The sequence below is a fragment of the Dreissena polymorpha genome, chromosome 9 (genome assembly GCF_020536995.1).
Source record: "Dreissena polymorpha isolate Duluth1 chromosome 9, UMN_Dpol_1.0, whole genome shotgun sequence".
In the NCBI taxonomy this organism is placed as follows: domain Eukaryota; kingdom Metazoa; phylum Mollusca; class Bivalvia; order Myida; family Dreissenidae; genus Dreissena; species Dreissena polymorpha.
Window position 1 is genome coordinate 105,718,401 of NC_068363.1, and position 25,538 is coordinate 105,743,938.

A 25,538-nucleotide genomic window follows, 5' to 3' on the forward strand; every position below is an offset into this window, starting at 1 on the left:
ATACCGATTTTCGATAGAAGTCGTAAAATCATGCTCTACAGTTTTACGACACTGCAGAAAATCATTAATATTCATGACAACTTGACCAATGGAAACCAGCCTCTGCAGGAAGCTCTCCTTTGCGTCTAAAAATACCGATGAATCATGTGAATGCTCCGTGTTTATTTAAATACACTAGTTTTGTTTTAATGTAAATTACGGATACAAGAGTAATTTTACACATACAAATAAAGGTTTTCACAGCAGTTAGTTATAGTTATATATATGAATCAGTATAGATTTTTTATGTACGACGAGTCGTACAAGCTAGCCCGCAGTTTTACTAGCCCGACCACCGATCATTCTAGACTATGTCTGTCGGACGTGCCTTAGTGTCGAACCCTGAACAGTAGAAGTATTTTGGGTGTCATATAATTATGTAGAATTGGTGAAACATATGTTGTTTTATACATGTATTTGGATATGTTACAAAAACATCTTAGAACACTAATGTTTTTGTTAATGGACAATTGATAACAAATTCATAATATGGAGGCCCTTCAGCAAAGTGTATTAAGAGGCTAATGTTGGTTAGTACGTACACACATACTTGAATTCTGTTAGCAAAAACATTCTCAATAGACACACACATATCCAGATAGGCTTTTCCTGATAATTTGACCATGTGACCTACACCCATGAAATTGGGCATTGTCAACCTTCAATTTACTATAAATTAGGAAAAAAATACTGGTTTGATACATGTATTTACATTTTGAACAAATGGTTATAACTCACATTTTGGGACCGGTTTAGGGGGAAAAATGATAATAATTTCTATGGAGACTACAACAGAATAAAAGCTAATAAATCAGCCAAAATCGCCCTGAAATGTTTGGTGAACACTGTTTTTTTTGTGTTCAAACTTGACAGATAAGATATCAACCTCTAGCTCTCCCAGTTTCTGTCCATGCCAGACTTCCACACATAACTAACACATTGTTCTGTATCTTTCACCAGCATGTTTTGAGAAACATCAATTTAAATTGCATAATTCAAAGTGCACTTAATCAGCTGAAAGGAAGATAAAAACCACAGTGAATAGGACATTAATAATAATGTAAAAATAAATATTAACCCTTTCCCACTCAGAATCAAAGTACATTGGCTACATGTAAGTGCAAACAGCATAAAACCAGAACAGCCTGCTCATCGGTATCTAAGGGTTGGAAATGAAGCCTTTAAATTTTGAATTTAGTAAAAAAAGGTCTTAAATTAAATGTAACTTTCTAAGGGACAACAAATGCGTAAAAAAAATACTGATTTAAGTGGTAAAGGGTTAATAATAATCTAAAACTAAATATAGGCCGTGCTCTGTAAAAAAGGGGTTTAATGCATGTGCGTAAGTGTCGTCCCAGATTAGCCTGTGAAGTCCGCATAGGCTAATGAGGGACGACACTTTCAACCTAAACTGGATTTTCTGCTAAGAAGAGACTTTCTTGAAACGAAAAATATAATAAAAATGGAAAGTGTAGTCCCTGGTGGCGGACTGCACAGGCTAATCTGGGACGACACTTTATGCATTAAACCCCCTTTTCACAGAACATGACTCATGTTAATCTCAGTTTACCAGTGAATCTTAACCACATCCTTATATGCCAAAAAACAGTGACCAGTCATATTGATCCAGAGACATGTTTCATCATGGTAGAAAACATTTTGATTCATACATCAATCATGCCTTTAAATCACAGACATGATAAATGATGACATTATGATTATTTTGTTGTTTGTTTTCAAGCAAGAAACTGTGGTCATTAATGTTTGAGTGTTGTGATGTTTTGCAATTACATGTAGAGTGGTGTGTCTTATACGCAATTAATTTCTTAATTCTTCAGACTTAACAAGAGATGTGTTTGTCAAAAACACAATGTCCCCTTCTGCGCTGCTTTGAAGCCATACGTTTGACCCTTGACCTTGAAGGATGACCTGCAGCTCAATGCACATGCATGCCAAATATCAAGTTGCTATCTTAACCCTTTCCTTGACAGCCATTTAGCCAATATAAGCCTCTCCAGTTACCACAAGACCTAGCTGCCTGCTGACCAGTGGCTGATAGCCATCTTATCAATATCAGTACCCCATCTTTACAGGCATTATTGGAAAAACGCTGTTTTATGACCCTCATTGCTTTTGAACCTGATATTCTCATAAAAATTGAAATATTATTGAAAAATACACAATATGAAAGTTTAAGCTAATAAAATTTCCTTTCCTGTGGTGTAAACTGTATGTTTCTACCTTAATTTATTGGTCAGTTATAGTCATGCAAAGTTGACAGTTGTGTGTTTTACTGCGTTTCAATGCAAATCTACCTCTTTGGAAACGCAACCGTCATTGCCTTTAAACCTGATTTTCTCATAAAAGTTGAAATATTATTGAAAAACACTCGATATGAAAGTTTTATCTTATAAAATTTCCTTTCCTGTGGTGTAAACTTATGTTTCTACATTATTTTATTAATCAGTTATAGTCATGTAAAGTTGACCGTTGTGTGTTTTACTGGGTTTAAATGCAAATCTCTTTCCAGCTCATATAGAAACTTTGCGAAGTTGGTGTGTTGAATCAAATACAAATAATTATATTTTGGAATATTAATTTTTTTTCTTACTTTCCAAACTACAATTCTTCTTTCTTGAAGATTTTTTTTATTTTATAAATTCATTCTGCAAGCCTCAAAATTCATGTAAATTCTTATAAATAACTATAGAAAAACATAGAGTTTCTCAAACAACTTCATGCATTTTCAAAATCAATTGTATTATTTCTTATAAAATTCGTACAATACTTGGTATTTCTATTACATTAATTCATCAAATGATTTATAAACATTTATAGATACCGGTAACAATTTAATTGGATGTTGCATAATGTGCCATGAATATTCATATAATTAATTTGCATTTTGCATTTTATTACCGATCGAAATCCGGCAATGTCGGCGTCTTCAATAAGTCTTCAGTTCGTGTATTTATTTGCAAAATTCCAATTTTAAGCGGCTACTTTATTATCAAATACTCCAGTTTATAATCTGATCGCCGACATGTAACTTTATAACCCAGAAGTCGCCGACAAACCCGTGTATTCGTGTACCAAATTACATAACGCCGAGGTAACATGGCACGCGCGCCAACGTCATCTGAAGACTACTGCTGCGTCCGGTAAACATGTTTATTCAAAGTGTCTAGAACCCGTGTTTCTTATCCCTAAATGTTAGATTAGCACGTGCGCTATTAATTATTATGTAGGTCAGTTCAAAGGCATATTGAAGACCGCTGACTGCGTCTTTGTTTTATTGCCCAATCAAGCACCGATAATCCAATATCCTGTGTATTACGAAACACAAACTTTAGATAAGCACGTGTCGTTTGTAAAAACATTTGAGTGTTCATGCCATTTAACATATCGATGTAATTCTCGTATATGATCTCGGAAACAAACATTTACGATATAATGGAATCAAACAACAATAAGAATGAAATCGATTTACACCCAAATCATATTATATCCCTATGGAACGTGGTTATTTCTGCGACATTTTTAACTAGTTATTAATACGTTTTCGGAAAATGTCCAAATTAAATACGGTTCGAGAATAGCAGCTATTTTAGGACATTACGAAATGCCCGAAGCGCGCACATCCCGGAACGTGATTTACGCATGTCAAATGGTAAACCCTCGTCTTGATTGGTCGCCAATTGCATCAGAACTTTAAATAGCAACATTACCGGATGTTTACTCGACAGTTTAGAAAAATGATGAGCGCAGGTGTATATGCATTTCTGTTACACTTAAAACGTCATTTTAAGCATTTAAATATCAAATTAAATCGTGCCGCGTAAAAACGCGTATATATCAGGTAATAGATAGGGTAGTAGAAATGCGTAGATAACAGGGAATCGATACAGGCGTAGATACGCGCATTTGACAGGGAATCGATAGGGTCGTAGAAACGCGTACCTGTCAAGGAAAGGGTTAAATATTGCAAAAGTTATGTCCAATGTAAAAGTTTTCGGACAGACGGACAGTTCAAAAACTATTTGCCACCCTCCATGGGCATAAAAAGTCTGTTCTTTTCCTTATAAGTTCATACAGGTACGTCATTGTGGTTTTGTGGTGCTTTTTTTACTGTTAATGGTAATGACTTTAATATATGGTAAGAGTAAATGACAGCGTTTTTTTTCCCCAAAGGGGAAAGGTACCTGTACCCCTACAATTGGGAATTTTTCGAGTCGTGAAATCTTCAAATTGGGAAAAAAAAACGAGTCGCGAAATCAATGAATTGGGAAAAATTCGAGTCGCAAAATTGATGAAATGGGAACCTTTAAAATGCATGTAATCTATCATTAGGGGCTGTATTCTGCATCACAAAGCATTTTAAACTCTAGGTTTTGACAGAAAAACTACAGTACGGTTATGATATTTCGACTATCGTATCATGTCATGTGAAAATTGTGTTATTGCCACTTCAGTTAGAATGTGCCCGTCAATTGGAAAAAATATCTTCCAGTGATAGGCATAAGCACTGAGGTTGCATAAAAAATAATATTAATAATTTTTTTTAGCCCTTAAAAGTCTTACAAGCCCTGCAATGTTTCATGTGAGTTAAATTAAAAACTTAAAAACTAAACAAAAACAACAACAATGGATCTTGTACTGGTTTGACATCTTTTAACAATAGACAGTGAGAATAGTCACACGTAACCAAAATGAGTTTTTAGAGTGGAATGCTTTAACAATAATTTTTAAAGGTAAGTCTTATATTTTGTTTAGATTTTTTTTCAAATCATCAAATAAGATATTAAGATCATGTGCCATTTAATGCTTATGTATATGTTGTAAATAACTATAGGATTTTACACCCATGTCTCATTATTTTTAATTTTATGTTAAACTTTTATTTGTTTATATCCGTATCCGAATAGTTACTGTCCGGATTTTACACTTAAAAAACTATACATAGAAGTAATATGCGCATTTAACTCAATACGGTTACGTTTTTTTAATGTCAACGAAAAATTAGTGTTGAGAAAGTTTATTGATGTAAGGAAGACTGGTCTTAGCGATGGAATTCTTTCACGGGAAATATCGATCACTCGTCGCGGTTATGTAATCCATTCACATTTTACACAGCGGTTAGAGTTGCGCCCCATTTGAACAGTTTTGTTTACTTTCTACGCAACAATGTCCGGCGAAAATAAATGGCCGAAAATGAAAGGCTCGACAATATCAAAAGATATTTCCAGCGAAAATAAAAGGCACTGGCTATTGGGAACGGCACCTAAAATCGTTCGGAACGGTAGATATCGAGATTGGGAAAGGTCCGGTGCTAAAATTGGGAAGCCTCCGGTAGGCTTTGGGAAAGGTACCGTTCCCCGGTACTAGTTAAAGAAGGAAAAAAACGGCTGAATGAGGAGACAAGTACATGTAACTTACTGTTCTTTTCTGTTTTTTCTAATTTATCTTGTGCTCTCTCCTGAGAAGTTTTGGGAGCTCGATTTTGGACTGCCTTAGAGTCCAATACATTAGAGTTCAGCTGAGATCTGACAGTGCTACGTAGGACCCGCTGCGATGTGTCCCCTTTTTTCAAATCGTCACGGCAAATATTATCTGTCTCACTTTTGACACCTTTGATATTCAAACTATCTAAATACACAGAACCATTTTCACACTCTACATTTATACCTCTGTTGCCATTGCTGGCACTGTCTATTAACCCATAAGACTCCCTTGTAATTTCTTCCATTTTATCATACTTAGATTTATCCGTTGTTTCCCCGACACTTTTAACATTTGGCACACCACTATTACCAACAATGCTACTACAAGTTAGCACTTCCTTACGTAAAACACTTTCAGAGAAATGTGACCGCTCGTCTATACCAGAGCTGTTTTTATTGTTTGACAAAAACTCAAATGTGCTAATCAAAGCCTGAACGTGATTATTTTGTTTGGAATCACTATTTTTGACCATCTCAGCAGTGGCAGGATTTTGGTACGGGTTTATCACATATGGTAAAGCAGACTTGACGTTTGTTACAACAAGTTTCAACCCGTCGTTTGTCTCCGAACAAGTGGGTGTCGATAAGGCCGATTGAGATTTTGGCGGAATTATTATTTTTAACGGAGGAACTTTTGGCGTGGTCGGGCGAGAACTGGTAACATCAATTTCAGGGCTTATAGGTGAGCAGGCCCTTACAATGTCTGACTGATTACCAGTTTTCTCTGATAAAGATATTTCTGTCACATAATTATTAGAATTTTGGTTCTTATTGTTATCACTAGATACCGCTTTTTCTGTCAATTCCTCATTCACGGAAACACTCTTTTCGCTATCACTGACACAAGATATCGGTTCAGATGAGGAAACAATATTCAGAGGCTCCGATTCTAAGAAATCGCCAGCCGAATGACGAATATCCTGAGAATCTGTTACAGCAGAGTTCGAACTAACGCCACTCTCCATCACAGGCGAGATATTTGAGATATTTGACACTGAGGCCGAGTCTGAGGTCGCACTTGTGGATGACAAAGAATTCAACACATCCTTGAATGAGTTCACCAATTTACTATTACTATCATCTACTTTCGATTCTGGAATGGATTTTTCTATCTTTTCCGTTTCTATTTCAAGATCTGGCAAAAGTGAGTCTTCGTCATCCTGCGACAATATGGAAATGTTGTCAAACTGCGAACTTGGCTGAAACGGCAGAGTTCCCATAGGCTGGAGCGAAGTTTTGGAATCTGCTTTAAGAGAGTACGGAAAAGAGTCCGAAGAAAATGTCACATCCCCATGACTCTGTTTATTCTGATTCACATTTTGTTCAGGCCACAACTCGCGCGTTTGCAATTGTTTGGTGCCGTCACATGAAGAGGCATTATCCGCGGGTATAAGCTGATAATTGGACTTTTCATGTGACTGGTTTGAATCCAGACTGTCATCATCGGGAACGGTGATTTTCACTCGGTTGCTGGTAGTAATGTGCGATGAATTCGTCAATCCTAGCAATAAGTCACTGTCCACGCTTGAAGCCGGACTATCCACCGGTGAAAACATCAAGTCCACTTCGGAGACAGATATGTTGGTCACGCTATAAGTCGAGTCCATAGATTTATGGCTCGTTTGGCCAAGGTGGTCGCGGTGGAATTTCAAACACAGCCTTGGGGAGGCCAGTTTACCGTCACCCGGAGATTTTGGGGCGCCTATAGACATTCTGCGACCCGTTGAAAAGGAATTGTGTCGGTCGTTGTGGTGATTAAGATCTGAAACAAAATTATTGTTTGTACACATGTATATGAGCCGTGCTCTGTGAAAAAGGGGTTTAATGCATGTGCGTTAAATGTAGTCCCAGATAAGCCTGCGCAGTCTGCACAGGCTAATTAAGGATGACACTTTCCGCCTAAACTGGATTTTGCTGAGTAGAGACTTTCTTGAAACGAAAAATATCATAAAAGTGGAAAGTGTCATCCCTGATTAACCTGTGCAAACTGCACAGGCTAATCTGGGACGATACTTTACGCACATGCTTTAAACCCCTATTTCACTGCGCACAGCCCAAATATTTTTATGGTTCACAACGGAGAGCAATATACATATTTGAAAAAATATTACAATATACAGACAGAAAAAGTTCTGACCATAAACAAAATTATATGACAAAGTTTCCATTTTCCTTTGCATTCATTTTTTATATATACAGCAAAGTTTATACTACAGGATCTACAATATGGACAATTTATGCCAATACAGGAAGTAGATGTATCCTTGTGTGGAAATGGTGTTTGCCTAGCAATTCTGAGGTCAGCTTTTAAACAAAAATTTTCTTTTCTTAAGACAAAAGTACTGGTTCTACCCAGAAAACAGATTCAAGAGTGTCACAAAAAGCTAATTAATGGGGAAACTATACCCCCTGACAGGGTACAATAAATAGGTTTAAACAAACAAACGGAAAAACATAAGAGCCCTGTTCTGGAAAAACCAGGCGTAATGCATGTGCAAAAAGTGTCGTCCGAGATTAGCCTCTGCAGCAGTTCCCGCAGGCTAATCGGGGACAACACTTCCGCTTTCATGGTATTTTTCATTTAAAGGAAGTATCTTTCCAGAAAAAATCCAATTATGGTGAAAAAGGCTATCCCTGATTAGCCTGTGCAGTATGCACAAGCTAAGCTGGATCGACTCTTTATGCATTAAGCGCTGTTTTCCCAGAGCTAGGCTGATGATATCACACCTACCATCACCATCGAGACTCTTCTCATCGTCTTTATAGGAGTTCACGCTATCGGGTGAGTTTGGCGACCTCAGGTCCTCTATACTGGAACTGTCACTGGCAGAACAAATGATCTCCTTCTGCAAACAAAAACACATTTACCCACAACATGATTAGCTTGTGTAGTCAAATGCACTTGATTTTCATTAAGAAGAAACTTTCTTTATATAAAAAATTCCATAAAAGCAGACAGTGTCGTTCTGGATTAGCCTGTGTTGATTAGTCTAGCACAGGCTAATCTTGGCCGACATTTTACGCACATGCAAATAGCCCCGTTTTCCCACATCAGGCTAAGCAATAAACACACCAACCCTTTGAAACTCCTGCCCCCTTCAAATTTAAACATGTTAAATATGTATAACCAAATTCTTCATTTAAAAAATATAGCTTGGCTTTAAAACCTCAAAAATTTGAAATCGTTATTGAGTTGCTTTACTTTTACTGAACAGTGCAACGATTATGACTTCTATATTCTGATATATAATTGGCACCTGTAATAGTATTATATTAACTGGAACTTCAGCTAGTGTGTACCATACATCTTGTGTTTACAAGGCAATAAGATTGACAAATAAATGTGTCTAATATAGCGTCAACAAGTTTTCATTAAGCCATAAAAGGAAAATGTCCCACACATCACTGACAAAATGGGATAAAAAAGCTCACCATGAGTGTGTTGTTCTAAGGTTTGCTAAACTCTGAGTGCTAATAGTACCATTATCCACATAATACTTAATTGATGAAAAACGCTGTTTATTTTAGTAACTGTCAAAGAAAAGAATATCTTTCATGTTATTTCTGGCCATGGTGGTTGATAAATTTCATGAAGGCTACAGATGCAAAATTTAACACACAAAAAAAACAGCAATAAATTGACAATTGGCGCATCAGTGCATATAATTGCACAAGTGAGAGGATATTGCACTGTAATTCTATACATAATTCTTAACATAACATTTAACAGACATTATAAATTCAGATAATGCCAGAATTTAAAAGGGAGTGACAAATATATATACTATTACATCCACTATGCATTACTGCAAAATATGGAAGCTATAATAAACAAGGACTGTTTGTAAAACATGCATGCCCCCCATATGGGCTGTCAGTTGTAGTGGCAGCCATTGTGTGAATACGTTTTATGTCACTGTGACCTTGACCTTTGACCTAGTGACCTGAAAATCAATAGGGGTCATCTGCCAGTCATGATCAATGTGCCTATGAAGTTTCATGATCCTAGGCCTAATTATTCTTGAGTTATCATCAGGAAACCATTTTACTGTTTCGAGTCACTGTGAGCTTGACCTTTGACCTAGTGACCTGAAAATTAATAGGGGTCATCTGCCAGTCATGATCAATGCACCTATGAAGTTTCATGTTCCTAGGCGTAAGCATTTTTGAGTTATCATCCGGAAACCATTTTACTATTTCGAGTCACTGTGACCTTGACCTTTGACCTAGTGACCTGAAAATCAATAGCGGTCATCTGCCAGTCATTATCAATTTACCTATGAAGTTTCATGATCCTAGGCATAAGCATTCTTGAGTTATCATCCTGAAACCATTTTACTGTTTCGAGTCACTGTGACCTTGACCTTTGACCTAGTGAACTGAAAATCAATTGGGGTCATCTGCCAGTCATGATCAATGCTCCTATGTAGTTTCATGATCCTAGGATTAAGCATGGTTGAGTTATCATCCGGAAACCATTTTACTGTTTCGAGTCACTGTGACCTTGACCTTTGACCTAGTGACCTGACAATCAATAGGGGTCATCTGCCAGTCAAGATCAATGTACCTGTGAAGTTTCATGATCCTAGGCCTAAGCGTTCTTGAGTTATCATCAGGAAACCATATGGTGGACGGACCGACCAACATGTGCAAAACAATATACCCCCTCTTCTTCGAAGGGGGGCATAATAATTAATATGGTAATGGTCAGCAGATCTATTACATCTGTTTGCATCTTCTTCAAACCAACACAAAATGAAATAATTTGAAATAATTGACTATACAAAAGTCCATTAGTGTCAACATTTGCAAAGAACAGACAATTATGACTGTATAATTCTGTGAATTGCACAATTATTGTAAAATTTCATATTCCTATGACTAACCCAGTCAGGTTTGCATGACTTTTGATCCATACCAGACAAGGATGTTCTGACCAAGAGTCATGAAGATTGGACAAAAATATGACTTCTAAAGAGTTCACAAGCTTTTTCTGTAATTTTACCAAGTGACCTTGTTTCTGAGGCCACATGACCCAGTTTCACACTTGGCTGAGGTATAATTGAGAAAAATATTCTTACAAAGTTTCATGCTCGATGAATGTGGCCTCTAAGGTTAATGTTGGTGAAACACGCCTGACGACAGACAACGAACAACGGACAAAAGGTGATTACAAAAGCTCATCATAAGCATGTTGTGCTCAGGTGAGCTAAAAACCCGCAAATCTGTGGCTACAAGCAAAGCTGCATGGCATATATAACATCCATTTAAATCACTTACTATATCAACCATTTATATTTGAATGCAACTATATTTGGTGGATAAAATGGGCTAGCGTTTATTGCCCCATATTAGATGGCTTATTTCAAAGTGAAGATCTCGGGTTACAACTTATCATTAACTGATGAGGGACTAATACGCAATTGCTCTCCACCGGACTTGAGTTCAAATAAATACATTGCAAGAAGGGAAAATCCTTACTTTTAAGACGCGAACCATTTCTGGGGAGGACGCCACATCCAGGGCTGTTTTTCCCTTGGCATTCTGCTGAAGTGGGTTGGCACCGTGCTTCAACAACAGCTGTACCAACTGAAAGTAGATCATAAACAGAAACACTCTTATCCCTTCCCACTTAGAAGCGAAGTGAAAATGGCTATATGCAACCAACATAAAGCGTGAACAGCCTGCGAGTAACTTGCAGTCTGTTGATGATATTTGCTGGTTGCTGCTCATCAGTATATATTAGAGTTTGAAATGAAGCAATAACAAATGTAATCCATAAAGAAAAGTCTTCAATTTAATCTGATTTTTTTTAAGGCACAACAAATGGGCTGAAATGCATATCTGCCACAGTAATGAACAATGTTCCCATGACAATGAATGCTCATGCAGCAGTACCAACTGAAAATAGACCACAAACAGACACACATTAAAAACTACAGACTGTCACAGTAGAGACAAATGTGGCCTTGGCATGGCATGTGCATATAATGCACCAACTGAAAATAGACCATAAATAGAAACACATTAAACACTAGAGATTGTCACAGTAATGACTAATGTTTTCATTACAATGCATTTACAGCTGTAAAAACTGAAAGACCAGTGTGTTTTTCCACCATTTTGGGAATGGGGCTGGGTCCCTTTGGATTGGGAAAAATCATGTCTTTTTGACTAAAATTGGCTAATTAATTTAGTTGATTTTATGATTATGTATACTTTAAAGTAATAATAAAAGTGATGTCAATGTTATATTTACTAAAATTCAAATTATAAAGCCGGATTTGGAGATAATTGACATGTTTTGACCTATATATACCTTCAATTGGGAATTTTTAGGTCCCATTTGGGAAAAATATATACTTTTTTCCATTGGGAATTGGTCCCCCTACCAGTCCAAAATTTGAATGAAAAAAACACACTTAAGACCATAAGCAACATTTATAATATAGCCTGTAAGTAACAACCTTGACAATCCATGTCATAAACATTTTAAGTTGCAAAAGGGAACATAACTTAATTAGTTCTTAACCCTTTAACACTTAGATACCTATTTTGACGCATTGTCAAATAATGATGAGAAATTGGGTGAAATATTTGGGTTTTCTTTATGTACGAAATATTGACAAGTATATCAGTAGCGAGTATGCATTAACAACAAAGGGGTTACAATGCTGTTGACACAAGCCTTAGGCTGTATTTGCATTATTTATTATTTGTACCACAACGCTCATTAACGTGTGCATACTTGAATAGTGACTTCTCCAGATTGTAATTCAGCCAATTAGAAATAAAGACACATAGAACACTGACCAATGGGATTCATAACTGAGTTTCACGGGCCAGATGTTAGAGGGAAACAAGGGAGTTAGCGTTTAGACTTGGAGGTGTACGGATCGAGAAAGATACGATCATGTAGCTATCAGACTGTATTTGTATAACCGAAAATATTAAGTATGTTAGACATTAAATTGGACTAGAAACTGATACATGGTGTTGTTGAATATTTTATCCTATATTATGCAGAGAAACCGATAAAATAGAGAGGGACCGACTTGTCCCATGCGTGACACGAGAAAATGGTAGTTAATGCAAATCTCGTCATCTTGGCAATTCGCGCATGACGAGATATCGAATGATAGGCTACACACCGGTAATTTAAGAGTAATAAACATTGCCAGTAACTATGTGTCGTCCATGAACTATGAACGATTACGGGACAGCATTTGTAATCGTTTAAAAAGTTGCATTTAATTTAATACCTTTTTTACTTATTTCAAGTTTTAGATGCTTCATTTCCAACCCTAAGTTATTGATGAGCAGCAAACAGCATAAAACCTATTCAGACTGGGAGTTACTCGCAGGCTGTTCTGGTTTTATGCTGGTTGCAGAAGTCATTTTCACTTTGCTTCTGAAAGGGGAATGGGTTAACATAGAATTATAACATTTGAACATTGCACAGCTTGGTATCATGAGAAACAATTCAAGGTTGATTGTTGTTAACCCTTTGCATGCTGGGAAATTTGTCGTCTGCTAAAATGTTGTCTGCTGAATTTCTAAAATTAGCATTTTCTTCGATTTTTTTCAAAGAATATTATCAGAATAGCAAACAGTTTGGATCCTGATGAGACACCACATTTTGTGGCGTCTCATCTGGATCCAAACTGTTTGCAAAGGCCTTCAAAATTTGGTTCCCGCACTGAAAGGGTAAAGTGAAACAATTGAGGGGGTACTTTGTCTGACATGTTTCTGTCTACAGTTTTACAGACAAATGGACACAAAAAATTCAAACACACCCTCCCCACATTACAGGCATTTATTAGGCATGAAATGACTGATTTCTTTTATAAAGCTGTATGCCATTAAGACAGCAAGGTCTCGTAAGTGATGGGTTGATATAATCTTGCCAGAGACATACCGTTTTGTTACATAAACTATTTTGTTTTTGTTTTTTTGATTTTTTTTTTCATGTTGATTATGTTTTTTCATCATAAGTTTTCTAAATGAGCTGCGCTCTGTGAAAAGGGGGTTAAATGCATGTGCAGTCTGCACAGGCTAATCAGGGACGACACTTTCCGTCTAAACTGAATTTTTGCTAAGAAGAGACTTTCTTGAAATGAAATATATCATAAAAGCAGAAAGTGTTGTTCCTGATTAGCCTGTGCAGACTGCACGTGCTTATCTGAGACAACACTTTATTCACATGCATTAAACCCCCTTTTCACAGAGCATGGCTCCAATGTTTCAGAGATTTGACATTCACATTCTACAGAGCTTGTGTGAGATGACTACTTTAACATTTGACTTTAATTACTTCAACAAATGTCAACTCAATTAATGCATTTCACTTTATTTAAGGATATGACATTGACAGCTAGGTTCCATTTTATGATACAGATAACAGTAATATAACACTTTGTCTGACATGCTTCTGTCTACAGTTTTACAGACAAATGGACACAGACTGTGGGAAATATAATAACAGAAATTCATTTCTCTGGTATAATTATGCATTAACCCTTTACCACTTAGATACACATTTTAATGTATTTTTAAGACCTTTCTAACCATATTAAAGTTTTAAAGGCTTCATTTCCAACCCTAAGATACTGATGAGCAGCAAATGGCATAAAACCTGAACAGACTACAATTTACTCGCAGGCTGTTCTGATTTTATGCTGGTTGCAAAAGCCTTTTGCAGTTTTCATCTTATAGGGGAAAGGGTTAAAAATAGAAAGCAAGTGTAACACTATTAGATAAGAATCTATCTTATGACTGCATTCTGCGTATTGATTAATTTTGTTAATTATCATCATGTACCAGGTATGTGATGCCATAATTACGGCTCTGTTATCTCACAATGTCTGTACACAGCTATTATGTTTCATCTTCATGTTTTCATATGACCTTCAAGCTGACGTTTATGAGTTTATTTGCATGTCATATTTAACAAATAAAAATTATAAAATTATGTTAATGAGTATACATACAATTTTATATTTTCAAGGGTATTTTCTGTACCTTGCAGAAGAAATACGTTTAATTATTATAATCAAAGCGCTGAAGGCACTGAAGATGTTCGCTATTGCATAATTTAACACGCAATTCATTTTTGAAAATCAATCGCAAGTTTGAAATGAACACACGCCATTCAACTTTATAAAGTGTGTGTCATAGCGCACGGGTCGAGTTTTGTGTGCACTTTTTATCAGCCTTATTATTTCATAGAAATAACTCAGACAAAATAAAAACAACATGCTTTTTGGAAGTTCTGAAAGCATAGAAAGTATGATGAAAATGGTAATGATACCTTAAAATAAAGAAAATTTGCAGTCACCATCATATTAAAGGAATATTTTTTTCTAATATCAAATGACTATCACACCAAGAATATAAATTCATAATGAAAGTTCCGTGTACAAAACTTTTGATTTTTGACACCATATACAAATTCAAATATACAACAATCTTCGTATCTTGTATATGGAGGAATAAAAGTATATAAACATTGCTGTTTATGCTTTACTTATTACCCGAGCAGTTCACACGGTGTCAACAACGCTAACATAAACATAGGTATAGAGCACTAATGCGCTTTTAGGCATAGCTGTTTCAGTTTTCATCTTTGTGACTTTTACATAACGCCAACAGACACGCATGAATATTTTCGAATATTTAATAAGCTGATTCGAGATACAACCTCTGAATTTTTGCTACATCACTGCGTATGTGCTCAATTCAAAGGATGTAGCACTGTTCAGTGTAAGGAATTCCGGACTACACACTGTATGCTCAAACGACACAAATTGTGGCCCTGTTACAATTACGCGTTACAATCCATCTCGCAGAATTTCACTTTCGCCTCCAAGATGAGAAAACAATCATTAGCGAAATAGTATAGTGTCACGACAAGAGAAAATCGTTTAATTATCATACCACAATGTTTGCCGTACTTGGTCAGCACGTCTGGAAATCATTCCTTAATGTGTGGATAGGCTGCCATTATTAACAAGTTTGCTATTTTCAATTCAATTTTGTATCAAAAAGCATTGTTCTTAAATGTGGCATTTTCAATTCGCAATGAGATTTGTAATGACCCTCGTCATGCGAAAATGGGTCTTATTCCATATGCGCCCATCATATAAATAGCCCACTCAGCTATCTCTCCTTCTGGTAAGGAGAAACATAACATATTGAGTGATTTTAAAGCGAACAGCATCGCCTATGGCCTGACTGCGCAAAAGCACATGTATGGTTTAACAAACGCTTGCCGAAACGCATAAGACCCATTTTCGCATGACGGCGCTATTGACGTGTGATTTAAATGTGTCGAAAGAAAACTGCGTTTAAATAAAATATAAACATACGATATATTTCGATAGTGAAGAAAGATACTCATAACAAGGCATATGAGGACACATATGAAGTGCTCTACCGTAGTATATATTTTATTTACTCACACTAATGTGTGGTTTGACAATGCTAACACACATTTCATGCGGTGAATATGCAGCTTACAAGTGAAAAACACAACACAATAGTTTAACTTTTGTTAAATTGTATTTAATTATTTAGAAAAGTAAATTGCTAATTTTATTTCAAAGTCAGCGTATACGCCGACTACATTTTTAAAAGACATTTATTGTTATAAATATATTTAATATAATATATTAAGTTGTTTTCGGTTTTAGCGATTAAAAAGCATTTTCGAGGTTGCCTATAGTATGCCTGTAGTAATTGATGAACTCATATCCAACTGTCTATGTATTGAGAACTGTGAATAAAACAAGCTTAACCTTCTACTAACCTTCTACTATTGCATTCGTATTATTATTATAAATTGTTTGTTATATTCGGGTTAAGCAATAATGAAACTTTTTTTGTCTATCGTATCGCTGAAGTTATTGTTGAACTTATGTTCAACGTTTTATTAATTGAGAATATAAATAAGCGTCAACTTTTCCCGAATCTCTCAATTTACGACCTGCACTACGTCATTGAGTTGTATGCGAGAGCGTAACCTATTGCGTTGTTATAACCCGTAAACTTTCCTTTGTTTATCGACAGGCGCATCTATTAATAGCCTCATATCATGAATGCCAAAACAACCGGGAAAAAGAAGCACGTGACCAAATAGGACGCAAAACGCAAATACCATGCGACTACGACTTTTATTATGTAAGAACGCTCCGCAAATCCTTTGAAGTCGGAGCCTTGTGATTGCTATTACGTAAATAATTGACCTCTAACTGAAGTAAGCTAAGGAAACGCAGCACCTAATTGACCCATTCCTTCTATGTGCGAAGGCAGATTGAATTTTACTAATGTATGGTTTGCCTATTATAACACACATTATAATGCGGTAAATATGCGACTAACAAGTAAAAAACACTATAATTAAACTTTTGTTTTGAATTAAGTTATTTAGAAAACATTATTCCAAACCTTATTTCAAAACAGCAAGACTACATTTTTTAGAGAATATTATTGTTATATTTAAATGTTTTTTGACAATTTCAGCGATAATGAAACATTGTTGTATGTTGTCTATCGTATCCCAGTAATAATTGTTGAACTCGTGGTCAACGTATTATTAATTGAGACCTGTGAATATAAACAAGCGTAACCTTATACTACTGCGTTATTCTCACACGGACTCCCCTTTGTTTATCGCCAGCCTCAGATTTATGAATGAGCTGAGCGAAAATACTACGTCACGCACACGCAGCAGAAAGTGAACTATTTTAATCATTCATAAACAATCTCCTCCGCGACACGTACAATACAATCATTGTTTATTGATTCTTTTCTATAAAACACCGTTCGAAAATATTGAATGTAACACGATATTAATATAATGTTTCCATTTGTGAATACACATAATTGAAGAACTCAAACCTCTTGCATAAATTATACAACTCATTCTTGCGCGGATACGCAACGGGTATTGGGTTAATCATACCTAGGCCGTATCGACCTGAATTTCACACTAAGCACTTTAGACGGGCGCTAAAGCGCCCATCTAAAAATGAAGCCCGCAAACAAGCTGTCTTTCAATATTACTTGTAGAGTCATGTCTTGCACAAGAAAACTAAAGAATTAAAAAAAAGTTCCGTACAAAAAAATAAACAAGGGCAGTAACTACAAAAGTAATAGAGAAAGAGTTATGGTAAGTGTACCCTGTCACCCAGTCAATGTCTGTTATCAATACATGAAGTTTTATTTCACTTCATTTAATGCCTATTAGTGTTTTCGTTAGAAAGGACAAATTAAGCCATTCCCACTCAGAAGCAAAGTGAAAATGGGTATGTCATAATGTGCAAACAGCATAAAAACCAGAACAGCCTGCGATTACCTTGCAGTCTGTTCAGGCTTTATGCTGTTTGCAGCTTATCAGTATCTAAGAGTCAGAAATAAAGTCATTAAAACTTGAATCTCCTAAGACAGGACTTTAATTATATATAATTTTTTGAGGGACTAAAAATGTGTCAAAATAGGTATCTCAGTGGGAAAGGGTTAACAAAGGAAAATAACCATGTAAAGGCTGTGAAAGAATAATAGCTCTTGTGCTTGGCATTTTATCTTTCAATTAAACACCTTCATAAATTAAAATATTCCTGATATAGATAGTCTTCTGATAATAACTTTCAAATTTAAAGGGAAGAAAGACTATCTGTCAGACAGACAAAGATAGCATCAGATCAATTTTGATATGCCAACCTTTGGTGGTGGGTGGGGTGGAAAAAGACTATCATCAATCTCTCCAATATCAAGTCTGCGGTAGATAAGTAATGCCACTAGGAATCAATTGTCTTGTTTGATAGATTATTCTTTATTCCTGCACTACATTGACGTCTTGATGTCTGGGAAAGTTTTATTTTTGCAATAAAATTCCTTCCATTACACACACTCTATCCAGTATCCATATTCATGGGCTCATTTGGCCTGGGATTTTTTAAGGTTTTGAGAATGAATAATCAATATGTTATTCACTTTATTTTCCTCTTTTACTAACAAGAGGGCCATGATGGCCCTGTATCGCTCCACTGCTGAAAAAAGGCTGAAACAAATATTCTCTGCATGTGCAAATACTTAAATATAGGCCCTATTTAAGCACATGTACACTTTTGTGACCCCCTGGGCTTGGTCAAATTTAACCCCAGGGGCATAATTTGAGCAAACTTTGTAGAGGACTACTATATCCCACTACATGTACATACAAAATATGGTAGCCCTAGGTCCAAGAGTTAAGGACAAGAATATTTTTAAAGTTTTCACAAAATAAGCAAGATATAAGCGTATATAATGTTCAATTTGTGACCTGCGGGTCAGGGTCAAATTTGACCCAAAGGGCATAATTTGAACAAACTTGGTAGAGGACTTTAGGATGTTACTGCACACCAAATTAGGTAGCCATAGTCTGAATGGTTTGCAACAAGAATTTTTTTAAAGATTTCACAAAATAGGCGCTTTATAAGTGTTTATTCAATTTTGTGACCCCCCAGGGCAGGGTCAAAGTTGACCCCAGAGGCATTATTTGAACAAATTTGGTAGAGATTTATTAGATGTCACTACATACCAAATTTGGTAGCCCTTGGCCCAATGGTTATGGACAAGAAGATTTTTAAAGTTTTCACAAAACAGGCCCCATATAAGCGTATGTTCAGTTTTGTGACCCCCCCCGGGCAAGGTCAAATTTGACCCCAGGGGCATAATTTGAAGAAACTTGGTAGAGAACTGTTAGATGTCACTACATACCAAATTTGGTAGCCCTATGCCTTATGGTTAAGGACAAGAGAATATTTAAAGTTTTCACAAAATAGGCACTTAATAAGCATATAATCATTTTTGTGGCCCCCAGGGCAGGATCAAATTTGACTCCTGGGGCATAATTTGAACAAACTAAGTGAAGGACTATACAATGTCAATACATACCAAATTGTGCCGCCCTAGGCCTTATGGTTATGGACAAGATTTTTTTTTAAGTTTTCACAAAATAGGCAATATATAAGCATGTGTTCAATTTTGTGACCCCCCGGGCAGGTTCAAATTTGACCCCAGGGATAAAATTTGAACAAATTTGGTAGAGGACTATAAGATGTCACTACATACCAAATTTGATAGCCTTAGGCTGGATGGTTATGGACAGAAAGATTTTTGAAGTTTTCACAAAATAGGCCTTATATAAGCAAATGTTCCATTTTTTTGATCCCCTGGGGCAGGGCCAAATTTGACCCCTGGGGCATAATTTGAACAAACTTGGTAGAGAACGATAAGATTTCACTACATACCAAATTTGGTAGCCCTAGGCCAGGGGTCCGTCTTATCAAAAATCGTACGACATTGTTAACTTACGATTGCATTTTGTAATTTAAAAATATAACAGATTATAATTTGTATGTTTCAAATATAATGGATATTTGACAGCTTCTTTGGAAATGAATGGAAATGTTCAACAAAAGTAATTATAAATGCGACGGTTAAGTATATATGGCGCTTCAAAAATTGCATCTTAAGGTGAGAATATCCTACGATGTTAGATAAGACGGGCCCCAGATGTTTATGGACAAGAAGATTTTTAAAGTTTTCACAAAATAGGCCTTATATAAGCGTATGTTGAATTTTGTGACCCTCGGGGCTGGGTCAAATTTGACCCCAGGGGCATAATATGAACAAACTTAGAAGAGAACTATAAGATGTCACTACATACCAAATTTGGTAGCCCTAGACCCAATGGTTATGGAAAAGAAGTTTTTAAAGTTTTAACAAAAGTAGCCCTTGAAAACCATATATTCAATTTTGTGACCCCCAGGGCAGTTTCAAATTTGACCCCAGGGGCATAATTTGAACAAACTAAGAAGAGAACTAATACATGTCACTACTGCCAAATTTGGTAGCCCTATGCCATACGGTTATAGACAAGAAGACTTTTGAAAGTTTTCGCACAATAGGCCTTATATAAGCATATGTTCAATTTTGTGACCCTCGGGGCAGAATCAAACTTGACCCCAGGGGCATAATTTGAACAAACTTGGTAGAGGACTATAAGATGTCACTACATACCAAATTTGGTAGCCCTACCCCCCAATGTTTATGGACAAGAAGATTTTGAAAGTTTTCAATTAATAAGACCTTTATAAGCATATATTCAATTTTGTAACCCCCAGGGCAGTTTCAAATTTGACCCCAGGGGCATAATTTGAACAAACTAAGAAGAGAACTATTACAAGTCACTACATACCAAATTTGGTAGCCCTATGCCATACAGTTATGGACAAGAATATTTTAAAAGTTTTCACAAAATAGGCCTTATATAAGCATATATTCAATTTTGTGACCCTCGGGGCAGGGTCAAACTTGACCCCAGGGGCATAATTTGAAAAAACTTGGAAGAGGACTATAAGATGTCACTACATACCAAATTTGGTAGCCCTAGGCCCAATGGTTATGAACAGAAAGATTTGAAAAGTTTTCACAAAATAGACCCTATATAAGCATATGATCAATTTTGGGACCCTGGGGCAAGGTCATATTTGACCCCAGGGGCATAATTTGAACAAATTTGGTAGAGGACCATAAGATGTCTCTACATACTAAATTTATTAGCCCTAGGCTCAATGGTTATGGACGAGAAGATTTTGAAAGTTTTCACAAAATAGGCCTTATATAAGCATATGTTCAATTTTGTGACCCCCGGGGCAGGGTCAAATTTGACCCCAGGGGCATAATTTGAAATTTGGTAGAGGACAATTAGATGTCTCTACATACCAAATTTGATAGCTCTAGGCCCAATGGTTATGAATGAGGAGATTTTGAAAGTTTTCACAAAATAGGCCTTATATAAGCATATGTTCAATTTTGTGACCCACGGGGCAGGGTCAAATTTGACCCCAGGGGCATAATTTGAAGAAATTTGGTAGAGGACTATCAGATGTCTCTACATACCAAATTTGATAGCCCTAGGCCCAATGGTTATGGACAAGAAGATTTTAAAAGTTTTCACAAAATAGGCCTTATATAAGCATATGTTCAATTTTGTGACCGCCGGGGCAGGGTCAAATTTGACCCAAGGGGCATAATTTGAAGAAATTTGGTAGAGGACTATAATATATCTCTACATACCAAATTTGATAGACCTAGGCCCAATGGTTATGGACGAGAAGATTTTGAAAGTTTTCACAAAATAGGCCTTATATAAGCAGATGTTCAATTTTGTGACCCCCGGAGCAGGGTCAAATTGACCCCAGGGGCATAATTTGAAGAAATGTGGTAGAGGACTATTAGATGTCTCTACATACCAAATTTGATAGCCCTAGGCCCAATGGTTATGGACGAGAAGATTTTGAAAGTTTTCACAAAATAGGCCTTATATAAGCATATGTTCAATTTTGTGACCCCCGGGGCAGGGTCAAATTTGACCCCAGGAGTATAATTTGAAGAAATTTTGTAGAGGACTATTAGATGTCTCTACATACCAAATTTGATAGCCCTAGGCCCAATGGTTACAGACGAGATGATTTTGAAAGTTTTCACAAAATAGGCCTTATATAAGCATATGTTCAATTTTGTGATCCCCGGGGCAGGGTCAAATTTGACCCCAGGGGCATAATTTGAAGAAATTTGGTAGAGGACTATTAGATGTCTTTACATACCAAATTTAATAGCCCTAGGCCCACTGATTATGGACGAGAAGATTTTGAAAGTTTTCACAAAATAGGCCTTATATAAGCAAATTATCATTTTTGTGACCCCCGGGGCAGGGTCAAATTTGACCCCAGGGGCATAATTTGAAGAAATTTGGTAGAGGTTCACCCCAGGAACATTCCTGTGAAATTTCATCAGAATTGGACCAGTAGTTTAGGAGAAGAAGATGTTTTAAGAAAAAGCTAACGCACGCACGGACGCACAGACGCACGCATGACGGACACAGGACCATGACATAAGCCCCGCTGGCCTCTGGCCAGTGAAACTAATAAAACACAATACATTACAATTCATGGGGTTGAATAAGAAATTTATGGCAGCAAAATGCCCAAAACTATGGACAAAGAGCTTCAGATTAATTAACTTATGTCTTAAACTAGTTTTTTGTTTATTAACCCTTTCCCACTCAGAAGCAACGTGAAAATGGCTATGTGCAAACAGCATTAAACCAGAACAGCCTGCGAGTAAATCGCAGTCTGTTCAGGCTTTATGCTGTTTGCTGCTCATCAGTATCTAAGGGTTGGAAATGAAGCCTTTAAATCTTGTAAGAAAGGTCTTTAATAACATTTAACTTTTCAATGGACTACAAATGCAAAATACGTATCTAAGTGGGAAAGGGTTAACCTACTCACACTTTCCTGGTTCAGATCTTTAAAAATTCTTTTGTTTGGCATAACCCGACCGACCCACTAAAATTGGCCCGACTGAATTTTTTTTTTGTTACTTTCAAAAAAAATATTTTTTTGCTAGCCGTAACTTCTTTCCGCTAAATTTTTCGGTAGAAAGATAAAAAGTGGTCAGCTTAGAAGTATTTATTGACGGGTATTGTCACGTTTTTGTTTCATTTGATTATCTCTTTATACGACTTTCCGACTGGTCGCTATTTTGGAGGCAGACGGCGATATTAAATGTGTATTCAAATTATACAACATCTACGCATGAATGACCCAATATTATCCGATAGCTCCACCCGTTCTCACGTTTTATTCGACGACGTCATGTCATGTGTAAGCGAGCTCAATGCTGATTGGCCAGCTACCATGTGCACTTCATTAACAATAAGGTCAAGCAATGCCTAATCGGGTACAGACCGCGTTTCGTTTACTGTTCGAATTGCAAACACTTTCATTGAAACAAAGAGACAAATAAAGAAAACCAGTCCAAATTAAAAGGGCGGATGTTTTCAACCAAATTTTACTAGATTTTCGCATTTTCGCAATTTAGATTTTTCTTGAGCCAAATTTTCAATAGTTTTGCAAATGACTCAAATGGCGAACGACAGCGCGAGCATTGCGAACGTGTTATTATTGGAATAAATGCTCACTACTACATGGCTCGCTCTGTCATTCGCCATTTGCGAAAGTATAGCGAATTTGGCTCAATAAAAATATAATTTGCGAATATGCTTAAGTCTCGTTAAATTTCATTGAAGACATCCGCCATTTTAATCCGGAGTGTTTTTTTAACTATTTTTCTCTTTGTTTCCATGAACAATTTGAAGCGCATATGGTAGCGGGCCAATCACCATTGAGTTCGCTATCGGGTAATATTGGGTCATTCATGCGCAGATAATGGAATACACAGTTGATATTGTTGTCTGCCTACAATATAACGGCTGATGGCAAAAGTAGTATAAAAAATAAGTAAATGAAAAGAAGCTCTTAATAGAAAAAATAGACTTACGAATACACGTGCGGTGATACGGACGGTGCAGAAAAATCTTTACCAATTTCCTTTCATGAGGCAGCAGACTTGGAGCTTTATTTGATAATCATCTTTAAGTTTGGTTTATGTTGGAGTTCAATGTCAGAAAAAAAAAATTACAAAAAAATAAATAAAATCCCTACCTACTGACCCACCCAAATTTACCTGGGTCGGGTTATGCAAAACAAACAATTTTTTAAGGATGGCCTTACAATGTGCAGGTATTTTTCTGATACTAGTTCTAATTGAATTTTGGGAACATTGCCAACCAACATCAGAAAATAAAAAGTGTGTTGGTATTTTAACAAAGTTTGAAAAAAAGTCCTCTTTTTTTTAACAAAGTGAGAAAAGTTCACTTTTATTTTAAAATCGTTATTATACTCACGTCTGGTTCTTGGAAGTTTTTTTTTCTTGACTGCACTATATTGCACCTTTTGTTTTAGCAAATGTTTGCAGGTATTTGAACAAATACCATGTTTATCTGGTGTAGTGCAAACATAAAATGTATGTGGCAATCTAAAGGAGTTCAACATTACAAAATACAGAGAATAGGTAAGATAAACTGTTTCTATTTATACTAGCTGCACTGACTTCTAAATTTCCAAGAAGATTTAAACCAGCTTACAGTCCTACCCATTACCCTTTTCCCACTCAGAAGCAAAGTGAAAATGGCTATGTGCAAAAGCACAAAACCAGAACAGTCTGCGAGGAGCTCTCAGTCTGTTCAGGTTTTATGCTGTTTGCTGTTCATCAGTATCTAAGGGTTGGAAATGAAGTCTTTACATTATGAATCTAGTTAGAAAGGTATTAAATTAAATTTAACTTTCTATGGGACTACAAATACCTCAGTCAAAATACCTATCTAAGTGGTAAAGGGTTAAATTGTACAACATCTTAACAAGCGCCCAAAACCTCTGAGAAAACTGAATGAAATCACCAGGCAACAGAAATGCAGTGCACAGCATTTCTAAAGAGTCACAATCAATCAAAGCTCCTAACCAGACCAAATCAAAGCCTTTCAAAAGATCAGCTTTCAAGGGAACAGTTCAATACCAGCCTTAGGTTTGGAGGACATGTGAACTGAACTACTGATTGAGGAAAATTAAAGACTGTATTTTGAGTGGATGAATCTCCACAATTACAACCAGGATATTTTCTAGAAAATCCAAGGCCATTTTAAGATGTTCTACATTTAACAAAAGGGCTGGTACAGAGTTTGCGCTTTAACATTATTTAAATGTGTTTGTTGCTTACCAATGTCAATATAAGGGTTTTAAATTTAAGGAGTAATAAGCCAAAGGGAAGGGATTTTACCAAAGAAGAAAGTAAATGTTTAAAAATAGGCCTTGCTCTATGAAAAAGGGGTTCAATGCATGTGCATGGTGTTGTCCCAGATTAGCCTGTGCAGTCCACACAGGCTAATTAGGGACAACACTTTCCCCTTCTATGACATTTGTATTTTACAGAAAGTCTCTTCTTAACACAAATTGCACTTAAGGTAGAAAATGCCGTCCCTGATTCTGGGAGGACACTTTACGCACATGCATTAACCCATTCAGTGCGGGAACCGAATTTTAAAGGCCTTTGCAA

At 36.4% G+C, this 25,538-nt stretch overlaps 1 protein-coding gene across 2 annotated transcripts in view; it reads right to left on the reverse strand.

Moving 5' to 3' along the window:
• Positions 1 to 25,538, reverse strand: part of LOC127844081 (ankyrin repeat domain-containing protein 11-like) — a 125,922-nt gene that overhangs the window by 27,696 nt on the left and 72,688 nt on the right. For both annotated transcript variants that reach the window (XM_052374050.1, XM_052374049.1), the window contains exons 7-9: positions 11,022 to 11,129; positions 8,272 to 8,386; positions 5,476 to 7,302 (exon numbers count right to left, since the gene is read on the reverse strand). In XM_052374050.1, the coding sequence (XP_052230010.1) occupies positions 5,476 to 7,302; positions 8,272 to 8,386; positions 11,022 to 11,129 (2,050 nt within the window). The remainder of the gene's footprint in view (positions 1 to 5,475; positions 7,303 to 8,271; positions 8,387 to 11,021; positions 11,130 to 25,538) is intronic.